Source organism: Rattus norvegicus, chromosome 18, assembly GCF_021556685.1.
Source record: "Rattus norvegicus strain SHRSP/BbbUtx chromosome 18, alternate assembly SHRSP_T2T, whole genome shotgun sequence".
NCBI classification, from domain to species: Eukaryota; Metazoa; Chordata; class Mammalia; order Rodentia; family Muridae; genus Rattus; species Rattus norvegicus.
In genome coordinates, this window is record NC_141551.1 from 81,669,298 (window position 1) to 81,697,002 (window position 27,705).

General features: G+C 38.1%; 1 protein-coding gene across 4 annotated transcripts in view; it reads left to right on the top strand.

The window, feature by feature from the left end:
* Neto1 (neuropilin and tolloid like 1) overlaps positions 1-27,705 on the top strand; it is a 120,394-nt gene that overhangs the window by 3,670 nt on the left and 89,019 nt on the right. For all 4 annotated transcript variants that reach the window (XM_087592699.1, XM_087592700.1, XM_087592698.1 and 1 more), the window contains 2 exon segments: positions 66-203; positions 6,053-6,301. In XM_087592699.1, coding sequence (XP_087448825.1) covers positions 66-203; positions 6,053-6,301 — 387 coding nt within the window.

Sequence of the window (27,705 nt, forward strand, 5' to 3'; positions counted from 1 at the left end):
TGCCTATTTTGGTATTATAAAATATCAGAGGATGGTTCTTTTAAAAATTTTGTTTTGTTTTACAGAAAAACAAATCACCCCAGAAACACAGAAGTCAGTGCAGTGTGGAACGTGGACAAAACATGCAGAGGGGGGTGTCTTTACCTCTCCCAATTATCCCGGCAAATATCCCCCAGACCGAGAATGTGTCTACATCATAGAAGGTAAGAGTAGAAGGAGTGCCCAAGCCCGGGAGACAAGCCAAACCTGGCCTTCTCCAGGCTTGTGAGAGTCCCCAAGTGTGTGATGTGCATAGAGACCTCACAAAACTGATTTGGGAGATACTGAACACAAATATTTCTCAGTGAACAAATAACTATAAATCTAGAATCAGGGTAATTACTGAAATTATTAGAAATGCGTTATGAACACACAAATATCTGGCAAATGGGACAGGTCTATAACCAAAGAGATTATTTTGCAGTACTCTAAAATAATAGAATTATTATCTACTTGTCAGACTTTGTAAAATTTTGGGAAACTAGCATTTCACTAGTTTAACAATTATAATAACTGATATATTTTTAATGTTTTCTTTAATGTGAACAAGCAAGACAGACCATGTGAATGGCAAAGGTGGGTCTGTAATGATGTTTTCTAAAGTTCTGTAGCTTTTTGTTATTTGGAAGTGACATGATACCATTTTCAAGTCAGTCAGGGTCCTAACATAGGAAGTTTTCATCTGTTTCACAGCCTGAAGGACAAAAAGTACTTAAAAAAGATTCATCCTTCTGAATACTTTTCATTTCTTCTAACCTTGGGCCACCTATATGTTTAATACAGAGGAAGCTTTAAAATATATGATAATGTCTTCCAGTGATGAAGGCCAAATTTTAAGTGTTAGTTTGAAATAACTTAGAATTCTGGATCACCTGTCACTTGTACAGCTGCAGAATAAATGATGGTAATGAGAAAATGGTGACTTCTTAGTGTCTACTCATAACCAGGGGCACAGTCACATGGTAGACCTTTCAGTAATAACTCTGGTTTCTGTTTCTCTGATTTTAAGAGGCTCTATCTAAACATGAATTTTTATTTTCATTTTCATAAATAAGTCAAGATAATACTCTTCTTGTATTGTCCAAAGTAGGGATTGTTTTTAAATCAAAGGAAACCCAAACTACATATACCTTGATATTTATAGGACAATACAAACCAATTATAACAGACTAGTGGAAGTTTGGATTGCTAGAAAATGAAAACATTGGTTGAAACCAGTTGTTATTCTTTTTATTAAGTTCATGTAACATATTTATTAATTAAATGAATTAAAATGACATGAGCTTTTGCAAAGCTTATTATATTCCAAAATATCTCCTCATAGTAAGATAACCTAATGTTGTGAATTAGGAAATGGGGCAAAGGGAGATTCAATGTCTGCCTGAAACTCAAAATACTTGTATTTGAAAGAGCACAATTTAAAAAATGCTAGATTGTTAAAGTGGAGAGTCGGAGTGAGTTATCTTATTTAAAAGATTAACTCAGAAATGAAGTGTTGCCTGTTAGCTGTGTTTTCTCATGTGTTACTTTGGTGCATTAACATGTACTGCCAGCCTTGAGTGTAATAATACTCATATAGTCTCATTTATTTTTGTACTTATATTAAGGACAAAATAAAGTGAGGAAAGGAACCGAATGTCTGCTTTTAGTGAGCCCATACATGAAGATTTCACATCTTCAAATGGTGCTGTAGCAACTCTTTTATTCATTTGCTACAAGCATTGCACATGACTTACAGTGTACTAGAATTATGGTGCTGTCAGTGGGCTTGGGAAGTATGAGAAAGTGAGGGCTTCAAAGTTTACATAGATTAGCTGGATCAAGAAGGCGAAGATAGAACTATGGTCTCATTCCTCATTGTTTGTGGGTACCAGGTGGTAGTCCTCTTTCCTTAAAAACACCATGTACTAAAGAGCAGACAGGTGGTAAGAAGGGGATACCTAGGATTCTTCCAAAGGTACAGAGAAGAACAGGTAGGAGGGAGACGATCCTAAAAAGATCTGTATTCTAGGAGCCAAGTCTCTTGAAATTCACACAGTCAATGGACTACCACTGAAAGAATTCAGAGAACTAATGAGGTGTGACTTCAGTGGAAAAATAACTGAAGGAAAGGAACACCAACCAAGGGGCTATTGCAAATGTCTACATAAAACAGAATAAACCTGAACTACAGATACAGACTTTGGCAGGGGTGACAGAGCAAAGGGAAGAAATGACATGGATTTACAAAATTGAAATGCAAATGATTGAGTGAGAGATGAGAGAACAGGGTTTAAAAGACGATGAATTGCTCAATTTTGCCATTTATATGCATGTCTTGTGGAGTGAACAAATGTGTGGATTTTTAGTTCTATGCTGACTCTTCACATTTATAGGATATAAATACAGAGATTGCCTGTAATGGTTTCATGTGGATAAAAATACCAGAAGGAAGTATTTAGAACACTAATATTTCAGTGTATTAAAAATATAGACGTCTGGAGATTTTCCTAGATTGCCCTCATTTATGGAGACACAGGCTCAGGAACCATCTGATTGTCAAATCATCCAATTGGATGATTTATCCCATGAATAAAGAGAGGTGGAAGATACGTTTCTGGAACATAATATATTGTGAATGGACAGAATAGGGAGACTCAAAGGGTTCCCAGAAAGAACCTCCGGAATCATGTAGGGATATCATGGAGTAGGTGTAGATGAAATTCAAGAATCAGTCAGTTTCCAAGTGACAGTTGTTACAACAAGAAAAAAACTAGGCAAACACGCATATGTGTTTATCGTATGAAGCAATTAAGAGTCTGCTTATGACTTTAGCATGAGCACAATGGTTAACACAGCGAGCTAGGGAGCCGTCTCCCAGTCAGTAGAATACTGCGAGGAAACAATGCTTGGAGATGGAGAAATCAAGTCGCACAGTAAGCAGGAGTGGGTATTTTTAAGAGGAAAATTAAACATACTTATCTCTAGACGGAATTGTTGGATAAGTAGAAAGTAGGTATTAAAAATTAGAGAAAATTGGAGAAGGTAATGTCTGAGAAGGTATCAATGGAGGTTGTCTAGGAGGAGTTAGTCTGTGGGTATTTCTGTAAGGGATTTTCATAATTGAGTAAACTGAGGTAAGAAAACTGATCCTGAAAGTGATTGACACTGTGTATTAGTCGGGTTCCTCATTGTAAAGGGGAAGAGCCATTGGTTCTAGTCTTACTGTTGGCTTCTGTGCATACAATGTAACGAATTGTTTCAGGTTCCTTCTACCTGAATGTTCTCTCGCAGTGAGGGCTCTAACTTGGAATTATGAGTTCAATAAACACTTTCCCGTTTCAGTTGTTTTTGCCAGGGTATTTTGTAATAGCAAGAAAGAAAGCTAACAAGGATAAAGAGCCAGGTTACTGAAGATAAGACAAAATGTGTTTAAAAAATTCATGTACCCTTTCAGTCATGGGCAGCAAGATTCTTTTGTGTTTCAAATGGTATCAGCACTCCTTCAGATTAGGAAAGTCCACTGCATGTATAACAAATGAGTGTGTGTGGACACAGTATCCCAAGAGCCTTAGAGAGATGGAAATCTAAAGGAACTTTAGTTTCTGTTGCACTTCAGACAGGGGCAATAGAGTGAAGGAGGCTGTGATTCTATTAAGTTGATGAAGAAGAAAAGTGAGTTTATAGAGCTGGAACCTGACAGATTCAATTCCCTTGTATGGTAACCACTCATTTGCACATATACAACATCAACTCTGTGTAGCATGTTTACTTTTTACAAAGTTATTTGGTATTTCCTAAAATCTAGTTCATGGAATTTTCTTAAATGAGCTTATGTGTAAGCTTAATTTCAGCATGCTGGCTGAAAGAAAAATTAATTATCTATGAGTAACAGGATTCTCCAGAAGCTGCATGAGGGTATGCTGCCAGATAAGACCTGAATGGTGTGTTTATCCATGCTGGATAGAGTATAAGCCGTAAGGAAAATGAGAATAAATATATTCTGTGCAAATGATGGCAGTTTCCTGGCTGAGGATACAAGTAGGAGACCCAGGATGTGTTGATCGATGATACATTAAACGATAAGTCAATTAGCTCAAGACAGTACTCTCAGCTTTCTTTCTTTAGCCTTGTATTATTTGCATCTAAAGTAAATTCCCGATATGCTGAAGTAGTTTATTTTGGTAAAATCTTCATCAGACTTATCAAAGAGCAGATATACAAGCAAACTCATACTGTATATTGCAATGCACTCAAAGTAATACACTTAGTGCTGTATATAATCATCCAATTTCTTAAATGTAAAGCTTTATGTTTGTACAGTAATATGCTCAATTAGAACATGATTCCTCAGATAGTTTAAAAGAATGAATATTTTTTTCAACTAGAAAGTTTTAGGTATTTTTTGGATATACTTTCAATTCTATCATACCTCCTCTGACTTTTGACCTTTGTAATATATCTAATGTCAGAAAAAAAAATGTAGCTTAGGTTATAAATGCCTTTTTTTCCCCAGTGGGTACTGAATTGGAAATATTTTACAAGTTAAAGCTTTTTTAGAGAGTAACACAAGACCTTTTTGGTGTTGATCTTAAAATTAAGAGCCAAAGATCAGTTAATTTATATATTATTACAATAGTCTCCTATTTCTAAGTTAACATGTATCTCCATTCTATATAAGTCATTGGCACCCAAGCCTGTACAAATTTAATTTTTAGGTCATTATTTGTAGTGATCAATATACATTTAGGAAACAGAGGAGCATGGATAGCAGGCATTCCAGATGGTTGCTAACTCCAGAGGCAGCAGGATTTGCTGTGTCCAAGTGTTTATTAGGGTTAGCCCATGAAGGAGGCCAGGTAGCAAGAAAGTTCTTCTCAAGTTGATCAAGGAAGCAGAAGTTCCTAGACTGTGTCTATGTGCACTGATATTTATACCAATGCTGTGACCACTGTGGAGTGTCCTGGCTGAGTATAATGGGAATTGTGGTTATTATTTTTTTGGTCATGAAATGGAAAGGTAGGGGAGGTATTAAAATATGTATTAGTGTGGTGATTTATATGGTTGCTAGGTCAGAGAATGCTTCTATATTTCATAGAGCTATAGAAATATTTGTTAAGTTAAACTAATTTTAATTTATTCCTGAAAATTTGAAAACATTCTCAATGACATATATTGTACTTAAGTACCATGAAAAGAAAGCAAACAGGGTTCTTGTCTTTAGACTGAGAGAGGGATTTCCACTAATCAAGATCGTCGTAGAGGCCTGAAGATGTAGCTTAGTGGTAAAACATCTTTTATCATGTGATAGGCCTTGGTTTCAATCACCGGCACTGACAAACAAAGCAAAACAAAAGCAAACAATAGAAATCAGCCAAATAAAAACCCTCCCAGGATAGGCAGAAGTTAAATTATAGATGTCTAGACATGGAAGAGAGTGAACAAATGTACACCAGCTGGAGAGGACCTTTCCTTAATAAAGAAGACCTGATCCAAGTGCCTTGATTTGCTGATTCTGAAGGGGTGAGATCATGGAAGTGAGGTGTTCTCAAGGCCTCTATCTGTCAAGTGCCTTGAAATGATGAAACCACATTTACTTTCTGGAGTCATTACCCTTTCAGTACCTTCATACACATCTGGTTGTAACTGCTTGAGTAGTTGCATAGCTGCCTGGGGGACAGTTCCCAAGTGGATTCTGACCTTTGACCAGAACACTGCAGATTCTAAGAAAAGGGAGAATGTAGACTGCTCATCTCCTAACATGAGTTACTAACAGTACTGCTGACTTGGGGTCTGCTCCCTGTCAGTTGTTTCCCATGATGACATCAGCAGCTTTAAAGGCCAACCCTACAGTGCTCTTAGGTGAACACAGCCCTACAATAGTGAGTGTCTCCTTTCTGTGAATTTCCATGCAACTCTTCTACTGTGTTCTATTGAACACTATACACCTAGGACCTGATAGAGAACTAGGAAATCAGCCTCAATATTTAAGGAACTGTTTTCTACATGTAATCTTCCTTCTGTTATTTTACAGCTGCCCCAAGGCAATGCATTGAACTTTACTTTGATGAAAAGTACTCAATCGAACCATCTTGGGAGTGCAAATTTGATCATATTGAAGTTCGAGATGGACCCTTTGGCTTCTCTCCAATAATTGGAAGGTTCTGTGGACAACAGAATCCACCTGTTATAAAATCTAGTGGAAGATTTCTGTGGATTAAATTCTTTGCTGATGGGGAGCTGGAGTCTATGGGATTTTCAGCTCGATATAATTTCACACCTGGTAAGTAAGATCTTCATTTCCACTTTGTTTCTTGCCTCCCCCCATTTTCTTTTCTATTATCATAGTAAAAATGTTTTTTTAATATTAAAAGTTTTCAGTGACTTTTCCGATTTTGATTAGAATGCGATCTGTAAACCCCTTTGCTTAGGCTTTACAGAGTCCGAGAAAAACAACAAAGCTTAGCTATTATACAGTAGGTAAAGAATGAATCAGAAGTCTGACCAGGAACAGAGCTAATCCAATTAACTTCCATAATATCGAAATGTGTAATTTGAGGGACCATCTGTCATATGGAAATTAATTCTAGGTAGGATCTCACTAAATATTAAAAGACAATCGTGATGTTAAAACGAATGCTCATTAAAATAAAATTTGAGAACTTGAAAATAAAAATGTATTTGTTCTCAGAATTATTATCATTTATAAGGCATAAGGCATCCTGACACACAGTAGCCTAATTTCATTTTAGACATGGAAATCTTTCAGAGGTTTAAGGAAAAGAAAACAGGAGCCTCAGGGAGGCAGCCACTCACTCTAATGTTAAGAGTAATCACAGAATTTTTCAGCTTATGTCCAGTTTCACCCGATATTCAAAGGGTTCTGTGATGGTGACAGGCTCATTTTCTTAAAAGTTGTCTTTCATTACTACAAAAATATATTATATTATTAAACCCCCAAATCATTCCATACTCCTCAATGAAATGAAGCCATTGTTTTTCAAACTGAAGAAAATCACTCAAATTACATACAGCACAAAACTTACACATGGTGACAGGCTTCTCACTTTGTATGGGTTATATTATTCCAGTTATATAGACAAGAAAAATCATGGAATATAAGGAAAATCTTTGAAGTTACTGTTTCATGTGCTGGAAGGAGGGGACTGACGGCTCGCTAAGTGGTAGAACTTTTGCCTAGTGAGGTTTTAGCCTCCTTCCCCAGTACCACAAAAGAAAATAATTTACATCTAAATAAGGTATTGTGGAAAAAAGAATTCACATTTTTGAAGATAATTGTTATAGGATTTATGATTGCTTGCTTTATGTCAATAAGCATTGTTAATAATTCAGATATTACATGTGTCATGTGGATTAACCTTAGGCATTATAATATATCATGAAAACACTTTGTGATTTTCATTCTTAATCAGCTTTTATAAAAGTTTAGAAACCATGGCTACTTTGCCACCATAAAACCTATTTGACATATTTCTGAAATAGGTGAACATTTACACTATCTTATCAGGCATATTATTTTGTTGGATTTTTTTTAAATGTATGATTTGCAGGTATTTTGGGATATAACCTATAACAGAAATGCTACACAAGAAAGAGTTTTATGCGTATGTTTGAACATGATGTCTAGGGTTTGAAAGCATTCTCTCCTAAAAGAAATTGCCACATCAGCCAGAACCTTTGGTTGTCCACGCTGCCAACTTCTTGTGATGGAACATAAGCAATGGCACCTCTCTATTATCTCGTGTTTCCAATAGCCATAGTGGAACCAAAGCTGCATGTTTGACACAATATTTCATCATCAGGAGCAAATCAGTCAGATGAAAACTCGTGAGAAAAATATCAGGAAACTAGAACTACTTAACAATTCCCTCGGGTTTTTGTCTTTATTGGATAAATCCACAAGGACTATTGTGTTCAGACAGTCAGGAGAACCATAAGAAGGGGACCCACATGATTTCATGATTTCAGAAGATATTATAGAAGGCCCAGCAAGTATGGCAAAGCAACTTGCTGCCCATTCCTCGTAAAATCGAGGGGTTAAGGAAACAAAGAGTAGGTGGAGGCCAGAGCTGTCTGAATGTCGAGACAGCATTTCAACCTAGTGTCGCGCTATAGCTGTCATTTTGTTTAAATTTCACTTGGTGGTTTGGCTTGCATGGTAAGCTGGCAGGACTGAGGATGGAGGAGTTCCTCTGGTTGATTTCATGATTCTAAATATCATCTCATCACAGATGAATGGACTGAGAGCCAACTCACCAGGTCTAAGGATGTAATCTAGGAGAGCTGGTGAGGTGGGCGGTGCACAACAACTTTAGGGCCAGGCAAAATCTATAGGTCTGGCTTTATTTTTCTTTTTCATGCCATTGACCTTTGACATAACCCACAATGTCTTATCTTTTGCTACATTATTTTGTAAAAAAAAATAAAGGGAATGTTTACAACCTCAGACTTGTTTAAGCATAAGTCAAACTATCTAGATCTGGAAAAAAAGATTTGTCCCATAGCTAGTTTTACAAAATGAATCATGTCATGTGCTCTGAATAAAATAAGAATATTTTTATGTCGCTGGGGAAGTAAGTATCCTAGATAGTTTTGAATTAGGCACTTTGACTCTGCATTTGGTGGTATTTGTGTATGTGTTAAAGTTATGAGGGAAATACTAGTCCTTGGTCACATTGCTTTTGTTAAATTGTTCACTTGGGTCAAAGTCACAATTGGACAGTAATAATCATTTCTGATGATAGTCGTAAAATATATACAGGAAGAAATACTGGCAGAACAGTCACGCATCTTCTTTTATGTACTGTAATCTAAAATCTGAATACACTTTCATATGGATACATTTCCAGGGAGGATTTTAGGACCTCATAGTCTAATGTTTCCTACAGGCAGATTTACCTGCATATCCATCCAGTTTATGAGTTAACAACTGAACCCAAGGGCATTCCTTGGGCGTTCTAAGTTTTGATGCCAAGTTCCATAGTAGGTACGTTTAACACCACTGGGCTGAGTTACTTGGTGTTTCATCACTATGATGTGGATCAAGATTCCCAGAGCTCCTTCAGAACTCAAACTCCTATTTCTCCTCATCGTATCCTCCTCTCTTTCTGATTCCTACTTACATCTTCCCTTGCTAGCATGCTAAATTGTGTCTTCGCTCAGCTCCAAAATTGTTTCTGTTCCTATGACCTGAGTGACTGACTTTCTTTTTTACTCACTTCAAAAATAAAATAAATAGGCTTTTCATCTCTACCTCCTGCTGTCCCTAGTGTCTGGGTTTTTGAATTCTCAGTGATGTCTGAAAAATCAGTCTACCAGAAGTCAGGCATGGACGGGAAGGATAGGAAGACAGCCAACAAAAATACCAGGGAAATGGTGCTGAGGAAGGTGTTCTGTTTTCCTACACATGTTAACGTTTCTTTACTCTTCAGTTTACTGGTGGTTATTTTGGGTTACTGTGTCACCATTCAGGTCTTGAGTGCAGGGATGAATCATGCAGGACAATAGTCGAGTGTATAAAAGAATTATAGTAAAGATGAGGTAGCAAGAAATGAGTTCAAGTCCTAGGGTCTGCATAAAGCTTAAAGGAGGGCCCATGTGCCCAGAGATTCTGAGTACTTCACAGAGAAGGAACACAGAAAGATTCCCCCTGCATCCTGTGTGGTATATAGATAGCAGCCTATATTTTTCTGGGTTTCAAGAGCAGAGTTATGTTGCTGTGTCTGAGTGTGGTGACACACACACATTTAATCTTAACACCAAGGAGGCAGACACACATAAGTATCTGTGACTTCAAAGCCTTCCTGGTCTATGTAGCAAGCTCCTTGCCGCTCAGGGATACACAGAGAAACACTATCTCAACCAAACCAAACTGAACCAAATAAAGCAAACAAAACAAAAGGAAACACCAGTGCTAAATGCTAAGACCTGAAAAGTGTTAAGGACTACACTTTGTAAAATATTCAACGAGATATCATATTAAACATCTAAACATGAACAGCGTCAGAAAACTATATTTTTGCTCACATAACAGAGTGTCTTATTAAAAATACTTAAACAAAACAATACATTTAGACAACTAGTAATATTTATAAGGCCCTGAATAAAACTCTAATAATATACATCAAATTCATAGGAGTGGGTACCCCAGGGATGGAATGGCAGAAGGAGGCTATTTTTGAATCACAGATAGAACTGTACTAAAATCTAACTTAGCGTTATCAGTGAAAGTTAAAGATCCCTCTGGAACAGATTCTATAATTTTGGTAGTACATGTATAAGCAAACAATTTAAGATTAAAAAAAATAGAAATAGAAACAACTCTAGTTAAATAGTTTCAAATGAAGAATGCTGTTTCTCAATTCCACATTTTGTAAATTCAACCTAAGAAAGCCTTTTAGGCAGGGAAGAACACCTCTTCTTGGCCAGCTGTCTTCTTGGCATGGTTTCCTTTACCACCAGAAAATCTAACTTAATCAGAAGAAAACGTAACTATGCCTTTAGAGACCTCCTCGATCAGTGGCATTAGCAAGAGATTCTTGAATACATTGGTGTGAACCAAAACATCCTGGAGATTGTATTTCTGCAGAAGGCAACCCTTTCTTCCTTCAGTTACACATATATTTTGCTAGTCTTTTACTTTTCTTTCCAATGAACACAGGTGGATTTTCTTTGGCTGCTATTTCCAGACAAAGAACATTAAACATATAGAATTTTCCACTTTTGATGATATTTTTCTATACTATTCTCACAAGAAGTTACACACACCCTGCTAAAAAAGGCTTAGCTAGAGGACTATACCTCATGGTAACAGAGAGGTGAGGTTGAGCTAGTCTTTCCCATTGAAGCGAGTGGAGTTTTAAATACTCTGGAGTGATTATGATGCTTTGTACTTAAATAGCACCTTTCATCTGAGAAGCCCAAAGTCTTTTAGGGACAGTAGGCTGATTCCTAGCCTCTCTCAAACTGCATGCTGATTGACTTCAAAGAGTACACTTTCGAGCAGAGGTTTAAACCAAGCGTTTCCAAAATACCTCTGTGCACAGTAGGTGAAGTGTACAATTCAGTAGAAATAGGCTTGTTTTTAATGTCTCCTTGATTATTTCATGCAACTTCATCCTCCTGTTTATAAGAAGAGTGAATGTGTGCAAACTTAACCAAAAATCTAGATTTATTAGGTTTTTCAGAACTTTGCAAATGAGTTTAATGTTTACATCCTCTTCACGTCTCCCCCCCCCCCCAGCTACTCCACAACTCGGCCCACACGTGCTTTCAAGGTCAAAACCTCCTCTTCTCTAATTACTGCTTTTGGCACACATGTATATGCACAGAGGCACATAATATATCTACATACATATGTAGATATCAGTACAGCTTACTGAGTTCATTTAACTCTGCTGTTATATAGATGAGCTTAAGGCTAAACTCCAGGACTGAATAACTTATCAATAGGCTTGTCTCTGGAAAAGACTGATTCCTCTCTCAGTAGCCACAGGTGATCACTTAGAGGTAGATAATTACAGTTCTGGTATGTATCCTGATATGAAATAAAAATATCTTCTCTGTAGATTGGATTGACTTTTACCTAAATAATAGAAACTTATAAGCCTGAGGTTTCCAAAATAAGCACATACATAAACAAAACATATTATTTTTCCGTTAGTCAGTGTTACCTTTTATTTATTTATTTTTTTCGGAGCTGGGGATCAAACCCAGGGCCTTGCGGTTGCTAGGCAAGCGCTCTACCGCTGAGCTAAGTCCCCAACCCCCAGTGTTACCTTTTAAACTATCATGTTTACAACGGTGGCTCAAACTAGTCTCCTTTCACCCTAGGAACTCCTATGAATTGCAAACTTTGAGGAGTAGAATCACATTTCATTTTTTAGGCCCCTTTTTTCAAGAATCAAGATGCAAAACTTGAAACAGGGTAACAAAATTTTCAATGTGGAGCAGGTGGCACGAATGCCCATGTGAGACCCAATTCTTCTGTCCCTGCTTCTCACTCATCCAGACCATTTAACTGGTTCATCTCATCGATAGCTTGTAGAGGACTCAGGCTGAGAAATGGGAAAGTCAGAGAGATGAAGCTGCTGCTTGGTCTAGGTGGGTGTTCAGGAGAGAACTTGAGAGTGGGAGAGACTTTCCAGGATTAGCTCCCATCTGTGCAGAGAACACAGAAAGCAACATAAAAGGAAAGAGAAGATTGCTGAGCAGTTTCCTGTACAATACAGATATCAGCTTGTCTCTAGGACAGACGGTGTCCAGGTGTGAGTGTGTTGTTTGCGGTTATTGGGTGGTTCAAAGCTGCAGTGAGTGTTCAGAACACGGTATGTCCTGCAATCCGACCACGAAGGTGCCAGCATAGTTAGGCATCTTCTTTGGAGGAGAAAAAGACTTTAGGGTTCTGAACTTTCACTCACACCTTCATATAAAACAGGAAAAGGATTCATACAAAAAGCGCTTGGGAGAACTTGCTGCCTGGCTTGTGAACTCCTCATGACTTCAAGGTCTTTCTTGCTTACCAGTTAATGTAGCTGTGTGCTGATGTGCCTTCTGCAATGGGTAGGGATTATGATCCTAACTTTATCACCTATCCTGAAATTTCTTTTAGTGTAGTTGTATTAGGAAGGTTAATTATAGAACACTATGGTACCATCTCCCATTTCACTGCTGTCTATAACTTAAAGAATCGGCTGTTCTCATGTTGTCAGAAATGTCTTTTAGTTAACAATGGTTCCTCTCCTCTCCTGTTCATCTCTCAAAATTGATGCTTTCTCTGCCCAACTCATCATGAAGTAGACAGTTGATTGCTTGATCATCTCTTTTATCTGTTCCTGCTGACAGGATTCTGTGTGGACATATCCCTCTGCCTAAACGTGTGCTTTACTTGCTAATATTTAAGAAGAAAGCTAAGTTTCTTCATTCGGGTATAACCCAAATATATTGCCTCCGCCACCCACGTCTCTGAGGTTTACCTGTGATGGTAGTTGCATCTAGTCATTGTAAAATGCACCTTTATCCAAGGCTGCTGTAAGTTCCTCAGTTGGGAGAGAGAGAGAGAGAGAGAGAGAGAGAGAGAGACAGAGAGAGAGAGAGAGAGAGACAGAGAGAGACAGAGAGAGAGAGACAGAGAGAGAGAGACAGAGAGAGAGAGACAGAGAGAGAGACAGAGAGAGAGAGACAGAGAGAGACAGAGAGAGAGACAGAGAGAAAGAGAGAGAGACAGAGAGAGACACACAGAGAGAGACAGAGAGAGAGAGACAGAGAGAGAGAGAGAGACAGAGACAGAGACAGACAGAGAGAGAGATTTTCCAATCTTCTAGAGGAGGCTTAACAGCGGAAATGAGATTGGTATTAATGTATAGAAAAGAGGTCTGATAAGCTAAGTAAAAACCATGCCTCAGCAGGTTGTGAGATCACCTCTGCATCCAAACCATCATTAAGTAACATTTAGCCTCATTTAATTGTTAAGATATAAAGCATCAATAAAAAAACTCAAGATATTTGACCAAATAAAATATAGAACAAAAGCATTTGTACTCCATTTTGACATATGTTGTCTCCATGGATTTATATAGTTGCAAGAAGTTACCAGTGTAATCTTTTTCATAATCTTTGGATGAACACTGGGGTTTATCATTACATTTTTAGTAAATATACATTTCAATTTATGAATTTCATATACATTTTGCCAAAGGAAATATTTTTTTAAATCCTCATACTTGAAACATTGTCTTTCACAGCATTTTACAAACAGATTGAAGCTTATTTTTAATTTAATTGTGTATGAAATGTCTTAAGGAATTGTAATAAAACAGTTCTCTATTTTAGGGCTTGATGTCGTCACAGCTATAAAGACTGTGCTTCTGTGCTTTTACGTGAATGCACAACTTAAGTTGACTTCCAGCCCAGTCGTTTAGGTACTTACTAATTCTCTGGACATTTCCGGTACACTCTTGATCACAAGAGTATAAATACCATAGGATACTTCTATGACAAAGCAACAATTGATTCACTGTCTCTAATCACGGCCACCCCCCCATTTTTTTTTAATTTCTATTTTTGTTTTGTTTTCTTTATTTGTTTCTTTAGTAGTAGTAGAGTGAAGGTCAGGTTATATGCTCCTTCTCTCCTCGACAGGTATGTTTTTCAGGAATCTCTGGAATCTATGAATGTGTCATCACATGTCAAAGGGGGGTTAGAATCACAGGCAATATGCCTCCTTAAAAGCACGTATCAAATTTAACACTGGGTGATTATCCTAGATTATGTGGGTGAGCACAGGAAGGCTCAAATTCTTTTCCTTTGGCATAAAGAGAGAGAAGACTACGTCAGATGAGATGATGAAATAAAGACCCACAAGCTTTCAATGAGGATGAAAGAGAAGCAAGGTGATACGCAGTTTCTAGAAACAAACAGGAGAGAGAGCAAGAGAGAGAGAGAGAGAGAGAGAGAGAGAGAGAGAGAGAAAGAGAGAGAGAGAGGAAATGGATTATTCGCTAGGCTCCCACAAAACCATCACTGACAACTTATTTCAGACTTCTGATATGCAAAAATGCAAAAATAATAATATGTTTGAGTTGCTTAAAGCCCCCAAGTTTGTGGTAATTTATTCCAATGGTGGTGTGAGACAAAATAGTGATTTTAGTTCTTGGAAGTGAAGCGTTATTATAAAAATCACCTTCAAAATGGAGTAGGAATTAGCACTGTTAAAAATCTGGAAGCATTTTGAGAACAATGCTCCAGAAAAAGTTCATGTTGTTTAACTGGACTATTAGATTGATTACATATGGAATCACTGTCAATTAGGATTTCCAAGGAAGCAAGGCTCATGGGAGAGGAAACATTCACACCTTTTAGAAGTTATATATCCCATAAGTAAATTATTGATAAAAATATGAAAATCAAAATCGGGTTAACTAAGACTCGCAGGAGGTCAGGAGCATGAATTTGGAAAGGAAAGCAACCAGTTGCCGTGTTTAGTCAGAGACTGAATCCAGTTATTGTCCAGACATTACATGTAAGGTGGAAATTTTAACAGTTACTTACAGTTTTAAGAAATTCACTGTCAATTAAAATTTAGGGATTTTTTTTTGACCCAATTAGAAAAGCTTGTTACAGAAGAAATGGGAGCCCAGATCTAACAGATGGGTTGGGGACGTAGCTCAGTCAGCAAACACTTGCTATAGATGCATAAATAAAGGCCTATATTTGATCTCCAGAGCCCATATTTTAAATGTTAGGTATGGGGAATGTACTTGTAGTTCTAATGCTATAGAAATGGAGACAGGGGAGGCTCTGGGATTGTCAGTTTAGCCTTGGTGAGTTCCAAACTAATAAATGAAGAGAGTGTGTCTCCAAAAGCAAGGTGAAGGGGGATAACATTTGAAATGGAAATACATAAAATGTCCTAGAAAAATAAAATTCTTAAAAAAGAATAAAAATATTTTTGATGTTTTAGATAGGTTGTCATGTTCTAATCACATGTAAATCCTGTCTTTATAAGTACTGGTAGCATTAAACTATGAAATTTAATAACCAGAAAAAATAATGCAAGATGGACAGCTCCTTACGAACAACACGGAATTGTTGTATGGCCTCCACATACATATGCATCCATCTGTCAATGCAGGGACACACACACACACACACACACACACACACACACACACACGAACTCAGCACAAAGTGGGATCACATTATTAAAGATCACAAATAATGAGAGAGAGAGAGAGAGAGAGAGAGAGAGAGAGAGAAGAAAGGGGGGGAGAGATTCTGGGTACAATTTTGATAAATCACTTCAGTCATTATGGCAGAAGCCAAAAGTAAGGATCATATTTAGGAAAGATCAGTCAAGGACACTTAAGGAAAGCTGAATGAAGCCTATGACACACACAGGAGACAGTTGTAGAGGGTGCACATCAGCAGAAACATTGTCTTTTTGAACTACAGGTAATAGAAAAATAATAAAATAAAAGAGGATGCCCCAGCCAGTATTTCCAAACTAGACTCAACCTCAACTGCACTTGGTGTAATAGACTAAAGCATGCTGATTCTGTTGTTGCAATACGGTCCTCAGTGTAGAAATAGTTGAGTTGCAGGTAATTCTCAGACACTCAATAAAACCAAGTGGAAGTCTTCAGCTGTGTTTCAAAATTTATTTAAACTGGTGAAGTTATTTCACTCTCCATTTTCTACTTCTGTTTGGAAGGAATGTTACCCTATACCTGCCATGCCATCAGTGCGTTACTGAGTCAAGTAGCACGTCTCTTGAATATTATATGTTCAGCGATGGCCTAAGTTGTGCCTCAGAGAGCATCCTATTCAGAACCACAATGTGACTGATTTAGATGGTGCAGATACTGAGAACTGAAAGCAACTTAATAGGCTGAGAACTTTGGGCACCGTGAAGGAGAGAACATAGTCTGCCTTTGCCACAGAGATCTGTCTTGCTGTGTCAGAGGTCTGCCTGTGCAAGAGAAAAGACTAATACACCAAGATGTCCACTTCTTCGATTTGGGAACCTCTGAAATTACCAGGTAATAGCAGGGAAAATAAAGCTGATCCCATGGGCTGCATGTCCACATCTATCTGACTTTATCATGGGGAGAGTCTTCTGGGGCTCATGTGAAGTCACAGCAAATTAACATAAAGTCCTTCGATGTGTAAGAGGAAAGCAAACTATCCCTGTCAGATCACAGCCTAAGAAATAGAACAGGATTATTGTAGCCTTTGAAGATGGAAAGCCACACACCAAGGAATGTGGCCAGCCTCCAGAAGCTGGAAGGCAGGTGGAGAGAGATTCTCCCTTCAGCTCTTCAAAGGAGAGAACACGGATTCCCCTAACCCTTAGATGTAATATTTTCAAAGTCTCTAAAGCCACTGCCATTAAGTTGAATTGTTGCAGGTGTAACAGAACTCTCATGTAGCTTGGAGCTAAACGATTAAAGGGTACCTTGAATAGAGAAGACGAAGAAAGGGGGCACTGAAATGAGACTTTGCCTATGGAGAGGGAGAACAGGAGATGTTTACCTCCAGTTCAAATGTTAAAATAACCCTTCCCATAATGTTCCTTTTATCTGGATTTTCCGCATGAGTTAGTAATAGTAAGGTGTATCTAGATGTGTTTGTGTGTGTGTGTGTGTGTGTGTGTGTGTGTGTGTGTGTGTGTGTGTTTCTCTCTTTATTGGTAAGTCTTTTTTGGATTTTATATAAACTCCATCTTTATGCACAAGTTTGACTGCAACTCCCACAAAAGAAAAAAAAAGAAGAAAAAAGAAAAGGAAAGAAAAAAAGAAAAGGAAAAATCCCAAAACCCTGCAACCCTTTCCAGAAAAGTGCATGGGATGGTGGCATTTTCACTTGTGGCAAATAATAGCTATTGGTGGGAACTGGCACCCTTTAAGCCTCTGCCTCTTCATGGCATATCTGCCTGATGGATTTGCTTCAGCAGCCCGTGCTGTGCTGTCTGTTCCTGCCTGCTCAGTTGGCTAGTTTCCCGCCACTCCGCAGCTCTGCTGACTTGCCTGAAATTCTGCTCCCGTTTGTCCTTATGCCACTTTCTCTTCCCAGCCACTTTCAGACAACTCATTTCAGCCCAGCCCAGCCTGGGAGCAGCAGAGGGATTCTAATACAGTGTGACAGTTCACACCTAGCAGTACATGAGCCCACAAAAGAGTTATAGTTGACTGTTTTAGGCAGGAGGACATATTAGTCATAAATATGTCACTTCTACTCTGAGTTGATCATACTCCAAATCGGATGGTGTTCTCTTCCCTGGAAACATTCCTTTGGAAAGCTGCACTACAAAACCCTGAGGAGTTTCCCTAGGAGACACAGAGGGAGAATCACATAACAGGGAAAGTGAGAAATCGGTAGAACTTTCATCTGAAAGGAATGTGATTTCCCCTGGCAAATACGAACAAACCAGAAGCAGTAGAATGACTTATGGCAGGACTGACAGAGCAGGAAAACACAGAGGAGAGTTGCCATGACCAAGACAAGGGAGAGAGAGAGAGTGGGGGGGGGGAGAGAGAGAGAGAGAGAGAGAGAGAGAGAGAGAGAGAGAGAGAGAGAGAGAGAGAGCAAGCTCTGGCAGCAGCAGAAAATGGATTGGCTCTGCAGAGGTCTCCTACTGTAATGACTTAAGAACTCTTGGGAAAATGACAGCCAGTTTTATGTGCATGGGAGCACATTGCTCTGCCTTCATAACTATTTTGAAGTAACAGTTGCCCCTTACTATGAACAAAATAATGAGGTTCCTTACAGTGACCACGGTGATTTGCAGTTGATAGCAGCCTTATTCCTTTGGTATGATTTCCATGGCATGCCTTCTCCTCCTGGATTCTGATGTCTCTCCAGGGCTGCACACTTTGTTTCGTGACAACTGAAGGCCTTGCATTTCCCTCTCATGGTCCTCTGCCTGCTCCTTCCTGAAGCTCTGAATTGGAATCACATTTCTTGCTGCTGCCAGCCCCCTGTTTTATGCTTTTGACCTGCTCCCACATTTCTAGAAAATAATATATGCCCATTTGCATAGGAACTATAAACAATTCCTCAATGGAAATTCCACAAATCGACCAAGTGTTAGTTTGTTGTGCAATCTATTGGCTCTGGCATTTCGGCTCACTGGACAAGACTTTTCAATGTTCATCTCAGATTGGAATAGCTTTTATTTTTTTTCTCACGACTTAAGTATTCTGTTTGAGATCACCAAGTATATGTACCGCAAAGTTTCTGTTAAGTCAAAATGTTATCACTATGTTTTCATTACCCGATTTTGAAATCTTTTACGTTCAAGAGATAAGGTATATGGGTATATTCTAGTTTCTTTCACACATAAAAGGCTACCCATTTGTCTTGCGCATAATTAATCACACCTGGCTAGAAAGATTCTGTTTTAAATCTTTTCCCTTAAAAATATACTGCATAATCATCATTTTAAAAATGTAATGGGGTGTCTTTGGAGTCTGTTTGTGTGGGTCTTAATATTTTTCTCTCTGTAGTAATTTATTTCATCATACATCAGCATATTATATGTGATGATATCATTGTTGGATGTGTCATAGGCCATAAAACATAAACCATTCCCATCACATCATTCTCTGTGAACTAAAAGTCAGACACATTCCATCTGCTTTCTTTTCTGTAACTTTGTCTTTCTGGATTTCATCACCTGTCAAGTATAATTATGGATGTTGCTATCTCACAGCTTCAGGTGAGGGCATGTGTAAACCTCTTGTAAATTATTTCACAGACCCCCTTTAACAAGAACAGGTGGTAACTAGCACCTAATTACCCTTGACTCTTTTGTCACACGCTGATACAGGTAACTTATTGAAATGTAGAATTTTGTCTTGAGCTTAACAATGTTTGATTAAGACATAGAGGTTTACCCCCAGCTCAGTGGGTGCTTTGGCATGGTCACAATGTCGTGTATACTTCAGGAAAATAGAGAGAATCAACTAGATGCAGCATGAGTTCTGTGGCTCAGAGCTGCTTCATTTTACAATTCTGTCTCACCTCACTTAGATGGATGAGGAGTATTCATGTGCCCACTCATCCATAACTAGTCACGTCTCTCTGAATAGAATTATAACAAAACACGCTCTCCTTAGACTGACATACCATGCTTTGGAACAAAAAGAACCTCGTAATACACCTTTACAGTTCAGACTCATGTGTTGTTGGCAATGGCTGGCACTCAATGAATTTTGCGTGCATTTCTCATTTATCTTTTGTGTGAATGGACAAGGATCACTAATCAAAGATACAATGTGTGAGACTCCATGTTTGAGGAGAACTGCTGATGTATTGATGTCTATTTAGTAGTGAAAACCATTTGTAGTGTGCAACTTTAAAAGGGAAGAAGTAAAGACTAAGAAGTTAGTAATTTGATTGATATGATCAAGGACTCTGGGAAACAGGCCGACAATTCACACATGTAACTTTGGATGAGGGAAACACAATAATGTGTTAATTGAACAGTGAAATTTGAGACTATATTTTATGACAGGAGTGTGATTTATCTGGATGTGAGGGATAGATTGATGAGAGAACACAAAAGCACAGATATAAGACACACACAGTCAAAGCACAGTGAAAGCTGCACAGGTAAGGGAATGTAGGCAGTGGTGATGGTGCAGTTTGAGTTGATGTACTCAGAAACAAATCTAGAATCAGAAAAATTCGGTAAGAAATTCATCTGGAATAACAAAAAACCCAGGATAGCTAAAGCTATCCTCAACAATAAAAGGACTTCAGGGGGAATCACTATCCCTGAACTCAAGCAGTATTACAGAGCAATAGTGATAAAAACTGCATGGTATTAGTACAGAGACAGACAGATAGACCAATGGAATAGAATTGAAGACCCAGAAATGAACCCACATACCTATGGTCACTTGATTTTTGACAAAGGAGCCAAAACAATTCAATGGAAAAAAGATAGCATTTTCAGCAAATGGTGCTGGTTCAACTGGAGGTCAACATGTAGAAGAATGCAGATCGATCCATGCTTCTCACCCTGTACAAAGCTTAAGTCCAAGTGGATCAAGGACCTCCACATCAAACCAGACACACTCAAACTAATAGAAGAAAAACTAGGGAAGCATCTGGAACACATGGGCACTGGAAAAAATTTCCTAAACAAAACACCAATGGCTTATGCTCTAAGATCAAGAATCGACAAATGGGATCTCATAATACTGCAAAGCTTCTGTAAGGCAAAGGACACTGTGGTTAGGACAAAATGGCAACCAACAGAGTGGGAAAAGATCTTTACCAATCCTACAACAGATAGAGGCCTTATATCCAAAATATACAAAGAACTCAAGAAGTTAGACTGCAGGGAGACAAATAACCCTATTAAAAAATGGGGTTTAGAGCTAAACAAAGAATTCACAGCTGAGGAATGCCGAATGGCTGAGAAACACCTAAAGAAATGTTCAACATCTTTAGTCATAAGGGAAATGCAAATCAAAACAACCCTGAGATTTCACCTCACACCAGTGAGAATGGCTAAGATCAAAAACTCAGGTGACAGCAGATGCTGGCGAGGATGCGGAGAAAGAGGAACACTCCTCCATTGTTGGTGGGATTGCAGACTGGTACAACCATTCTGGAAATCAGTCTGGAGGTTCCTCAGAAAATTGGACATTGAACTGCCTGAGGATCCAGCTATACCTCTCTTGGGCATATACCCAAAAGATGCCCCAACATATAAAAAAGACATGTGCTCCACTATGTTCATTGCAGCCTTATTTATAATAGCCAGAAGCTGGAAAAAAACCCAGATGCCCTTCAACAGGGCATGGAATGGATACAGAAAATGTGGTACATCTACACAATGGAATATTACTCAGCTATCAAAAACAACGACTTTATGAAATTCGTAGGCAAATGGTTGGAACTGGAAAATATCATCCTGAGTGAGCTAACCCAATCACAGAAAGGCATACATGGTATGCACTCATTGATAAGTGGCTATTAGCCCAAATGCTTGAATTACCCTAGATGCCTAGAACAAATGAAACTCAAGACGGATGATCAAATGTGAATGCTTCACTCCTTCTTTAAAAGGGGAACAAGAATACCCTTGGCAGGGAAGAGAGAGGCAAAGATTAAAACAGAGACTGAAGGAACACCCATTCAGAGCCTGCCCCACATGTGGCCCATACATATACAGCCACCCAATTAGACAAGATGGATGAAGCAAAGAAGTGCAGACCGACAGGAGCCGGATGTAGATCGCTCCTGAGAGACACAGCCAGAATACAGCAAATACAGAGGCGAATGCCAGCAGCAAACCACTGAACTGAGAATAGGACCCCCGTTGAAGGAATCAGAGAAAGAACTGGAAGAGCTTGAAGGGGCTTGAGACCCCATATGTACAACAATGCCAAGCAACCAGAGCTTCCAGGGACTAAGCCACTACCTAAAGACTATACATGGACTGACCCTGGACTCTGACCTCATAGGTAGCAATGAATATCCTAGTAAGAGCACCAGTGGAAGGGGAAGCCCTGGGTCCTGCTAAGACTGAACCCCCAGTGAACTAGACTGGTGGGGGGAGGGCGGCAATGGGGGGAGGGTTGGGAGGGGAACACCCATAAGGAAGGGGAGGGGGGAGGGGGATGTTTGCCCGGATACCGGGTAAGGGAATAACACTCGAAATGTATATAAGAAATACTCAAGTTAATAAAAAAAATAAAATAAAATGTTAAATATATATATATATATATATATATATATATAAAAGAAATGTAAAAAAAAAGAAATTCAGTAATAGTGCAAAGTAAAAGAGCGAAGCGGCTATGGTTGCTTTCTTGATTAAGTTGTATTAAAATCTGCCTTAGAAAACCAAATCTTAGAAAGTATTATCTTTATTTTGAAATATGTTGAGAGATTAGTCAATTGAATACCTTTGTGCGCATGTGCAGAATTTAGAGCTGAATAAAAATTGTGGCCAAGAAAGGTAAAGCACAGATTAGGGGAGAACTAAGGAGAAAAGTCAAATTAATCATGATACTTACATATTTTAAAACAGAACAGGCCTTGAATATGAGCCAATGCCCTGGTGTAAGCAAATCAAAAGACAAAATTAGGTATTTAAAAATTTTTTACCTTCAATTCATTCTTGGCTTCTTTCCTTATGGATCTAATTTACCAACTGACACCAGTTTTTTTTTTTTTGAGGGTGGGCAGATTTTTATGCCGCACATCGATTTTTAAATTAGAGAGGAAAATATTTTGATTTATATAGAGAATTGCTCTCCCAATGCTGTTCAAAGACAAAGGACCTTCCTTGGAACATTTTTGAAAGGCACTGAATAGGTACAAAATACAAGGCATAAAAATGATAAGGATATTAAGAAATATATCATTTAGTCTTTTAACTTTTCTTTCTGAATACCATTGTCATATTTTCATTCAGATATCTCCTCATTTCTTTCTTTTTTTTTTTTGGTTCTTTTTTTTTCGGAGCTGGGGACCGAACCCAGGGCCTTGTGCTTCTTAGGTAAGCGCTCTACCACTGAGCTAAATCCCCAGCCCCCATTTATTTCTAATTAGGAATGTTTTCTAATTATCTAATAACTAATAAAATATCCTAATAGCTAATATGTGTATGACTCCAGCTGTCTTTCATCGTTTACTTTACTTTTTATGTGTAGTTTGGGTGGGGATTGGGTAGGGGTGGTCATGTAGGTAAAGATACAGGCAGCTGTGAGATGCCTGACCTGGGTACTGGGAACCAAATTTCAGATCTCTGAAGCTGCTGAAAATCTATTAACTTTTAAGCCGTTCACAGTCCCTTGCAATATCTAAGGAAGGGCATTTATTTTTCCTTTAAAAGTAAGGGGTGGAGAGCTGCTCTTTTTATTCATCGACTTATTTAATTGTTATTTGGGGGACGCTTAATTACTTCACATGCTTGCTGACTCTGTTAGGGCTAGGAAAAGTTTCATTTGTTTTTTAGGTATAATAGTGCAAATTGAAGACACTCTGTGCATAATAATCTAGATGTTAATCTAGTAATAGATTATTTTAGAAAGTATTCTGAAATGTATATCTTACATAGTTATAAAAAATAGCTTCTTTGCTTCAATGTATTTGATTTTATTCACTAGACAATACACCTTTGCCGGTTTTTCAATGAAATTGTCCTGCAGAATAAAGTGATAAATGTAGTCATTCAAAAATTAATTCAGATGAAATATGACATAATCAAGCAATGATTCCTGCTTTTTAAAAGTCTCATTATAAGAAATTTATCTTAATAATATTGAATTATTGAAATTTTATTATATTCCAGATAATGAAATAAGCACTTTGCATGCATTGTCATACAACATCTTTACAGCCCACCTATGAGATGTTATATTAATTTCATCTAAGTTCAGAATTTCAAAAATTATGTAAAATATTTAAATGATATACAAAAGTTCATATCTCTAACATAGATGAGATTTGAACACATAATTTAGATATGGTGTCCCGAAGTCAACAAGTGCATTAATTTTCATGCTTAGCAGCTCACACTCTGATTTTTGTTCCCTTTATGTCTGGGAATCTGTCAGATGTTTTCCTTGGATATATGACCTACAGTGTTTGTGTATGAATATATGTAATGTGTGCATTTATGATATATATGCATGTACATTATACATATATAGTATATATGTGTACATAGTTCTTTTTTCCTCCAAAAGTATTTGAAGAGAGATATAAATATATAGATTTGTGTGTGTGTGTCTGTCAGTGTTTGTGTGTCTGTCTGTCTCTTTCCATCCACAACAGCTCTTGTCCTCTTATAGCGATTTGACCAAAATGTCACCCAGAATTTCTGAATCCTTATTTGAATATCTATTTTTCATTCATGCCACCGTGTCACTAACCCTAAATATAGGGGCTAATAAAATCATCCCATTGGTAAAATGCATGCCACAAAAGAATGAGCAGGTAATTTTTGATCTACAGTAGTCATGAAATGGCATGCCTATACCCCCTGTGCTGGTGGAGTGGTGAAGGTAGGATCTGAGGAGTTTGCTGGATAATTAGTCTTGCTGAATTGGCGAACTCCTGGTTCAGTCAAAGACTCAGCTTTAAGACAGAAGGTTAAGTGCAGCAGAGGAAGACCAGACACATAATGTCAACTCAGCTGCTACTATCCTATGTATGCAAACACACACGTAATCACATGCACAGAGATATTCACATAAGCCCATTAGCATTATATATTAATTTTTCTACTTTATATCTATTTTTTACCTAGACTTTCTATATTTTATTAGTCATTTGATAATTTCATTTAACATTTATAATTTTATTTTATGAGCCAATTAAAAACCTTTAATGACAATTTTTCCATTATTCAGATATGTGCAATTTATACATGTCATAGGAAAACAATTTAATCAGTGTTACTAACTGGTAGAACATGATAAACAGCAATTCTAGATTTGTGTGTAGATTATTAATCTTCAGTTTGAATATTTTTTGCCCACAGTGAATACTGTACATTCTTGTGTACTTACTTTCATAAACTTAACCTTCCTAAAAATTGCATGCAATATAGTATACTCCCCTCCATTCTTCCTGCACATGTATCCTTTAATAGATCCTGTAAGTAAATGTGGTTTTAATTAGTTTTACCTTTTTACTAGACTTTGGAAGGAAGGAAGTATAACTTCACTTAGTTGCATTTCCTTAGCTATGGGCACCAATGCTGAATGAGCCTTAGGTTAGCTCAGGCTGCCCTTTTGGATATCCCTGTACACTGCAAAAATACCACCAAGTTTTCTCTTGGAAAAAGAGGGTGAAGCTGCGATTTTAGATCTCAGTAGTAGTTAAAAGATCTCCTCACTGTCAAATGCAGTGCACATATGTGCAGGCTCCTCAGGTGCTGTCTCTATTGATTACATCAAAACAACACTGCTGTTCTGAAGTTTTCACAAGCATGTTTTTATCTTACTGATCAAATCATTTTTTTTTGCAAGAAGAAGAAGAAGAGCTGTCATCAAATCCAGGCAATGATCAAATTTCAGTCACCACTGCTCCTCAGACTAAAGGTTCTTATGCGGGATGGGAAAGGACTACATCCTTTGGACACCACTTGATGTAAGACCTGGGATTGAAATAGGCATGGAGCACACCATGAAGGAGAACAGCATTAAGCCCTGGGTGAACAGGGAGCAGCACTCCCCTACAGATAACAACACTAAACAATGGGTGATCAGGGACCACACCATTAAGGATATTAACATCAAGTACTGGGCAAGCAGGGAGCACACCATGAAGGTGAATAGCATTAAGCCCTGGGTGAATAGCACTCCCGTACAGATAACAACACTAAACACTGGGTGATCAGGGACCACACCATTAAGGATAACATCAAGCATCTGGTCTACTTTTTGTCTCCCAAGATTTCACTCACCATTAAGGTCAGATCTATTGCCAGTCATTCTTCTGAAATGCAATAATGGAGGATATATCTGAGGAATGGAACAAAGGACTTAGAAACTGAAGTAGCTTTGGATGACGCAAACCAGTTGCAAAGCCTTTAACACATTATGTGCACATTCACAAATGGGATGTGCATAGAGTACTGATTGTATGTCATGTTTGAAACAGTAGGTACAAAGTCCCAGAGAAATTCTCTAGAAAAAGTCAGAATAGTAACACCTTCTGTAACAAAAAAGGCTGGGGCTGAATTTAAAAATAATGTTATATATTTTTAAATATGCTTGTCCATTTGAATTAATGGAAAACCTATTCTCTACTCATTTTAACATAATTTTACTTGAAATGTCATTCTTTTAGTCTATTTTATAGATAACTTGTACCTTCCTTGTGACAAGAACTCAAATAATTAGTCATTTAAAGGCATTTGAAGAGAATAAAATAAGAGAGAGCTCTCTCACATTTGGGACACTCACCTTATACCATAGTCCTAAGGATTCTGTGCTATCAATTTGGCTATGTGACCACATATAGACCCCTACAGTTGAGGCTGCTATGTTTAGAAGGACCTGTAAATGTTATTTAAGACTACTGTAGCGAAGCATTCACATTTTGATCATCCGTCTTGAGTTTCGTTTGTTCTAGGGATCTAGGGTAATTCAAGCATTTGGGCTAATAGCCACTTATCAATGAGTGCATACCATGTGTGTTTTTCTGTGATTGGGTTAGCTCACTCAGGATGATATTTTCCAGTTCCAACCATTTGCCTACGAATTTCATAAACTCGTTTTTGATAGCTGAGTAATATTCCATTGTGTAGATGTACCACATTTTCTGTATCCATTCCTCTGTTGAAGGGCATCTGGGTTCTTTCCATTTTCTGGCTATTATAAATAAGGCTGCGATGAACATAGTGGAGCACGTGTCTCTTTTATATGTTGAGGCATCTTTTGGGTATATGCCCAAGAGAGGTATAGCTGGATCCTCAGGCAGTTCAATGTCCAATTTTCTGAGGAACCTCCAGACTGATTTCCAGAATGGTTTTACCAGTCTGCAATCCCACCAACAATGGAGGAGTGTTCCTCTTTCTCCACATCCTCGCCAGCATCTGCTGTCACCTGAGTTTTTGATCTTAGCCATTCTCACTGGTGTGAGGTGAAATCTCAGGGTTGTTTTGATTTGCATTTCCCTTATGACTAAAGATGTTGAACATTTCTTTAGGTGTTTCTCAGCCATTCGGCATTCCTCAGCTGTGAATTCTTTGTTTAGCTCTGAACCCCATTTTTTAATAGGGTTATTTGTTTCCCTGCGGTCTAACTTCTTGAGTTCTTTGTATATTTTGGATATAAGGCCTCTATCTGTTTTAGGATTGGTAAAGATCTTTTCCCAATCTGTTGGTTGCCGTTTTGTCCTAACCACAGTGTCCTTTGCCTTACAGAAGCTTTGCAGTATTATGAGATCCCATTTGTCGATTCTTGATCTTAGAGCATAAGCCATTGGTGTTTTGTTCAGGAAATTTTTTCCAGTGCCCATGTGTTCCAGATGCTTCCCTAGTTTTTCTTCTATTAGTTTGAGTGTGTCTGGTTTGATGTGGAGGTCCTTGATCCACTTGGACTTAAGCTTTGTACAGGGTGATAAGCATGGATCGATCTGCATTCTTTTACATGTTGCCCTCCAGTTGAACCAGCTTCACTCCTTCTTTAAATG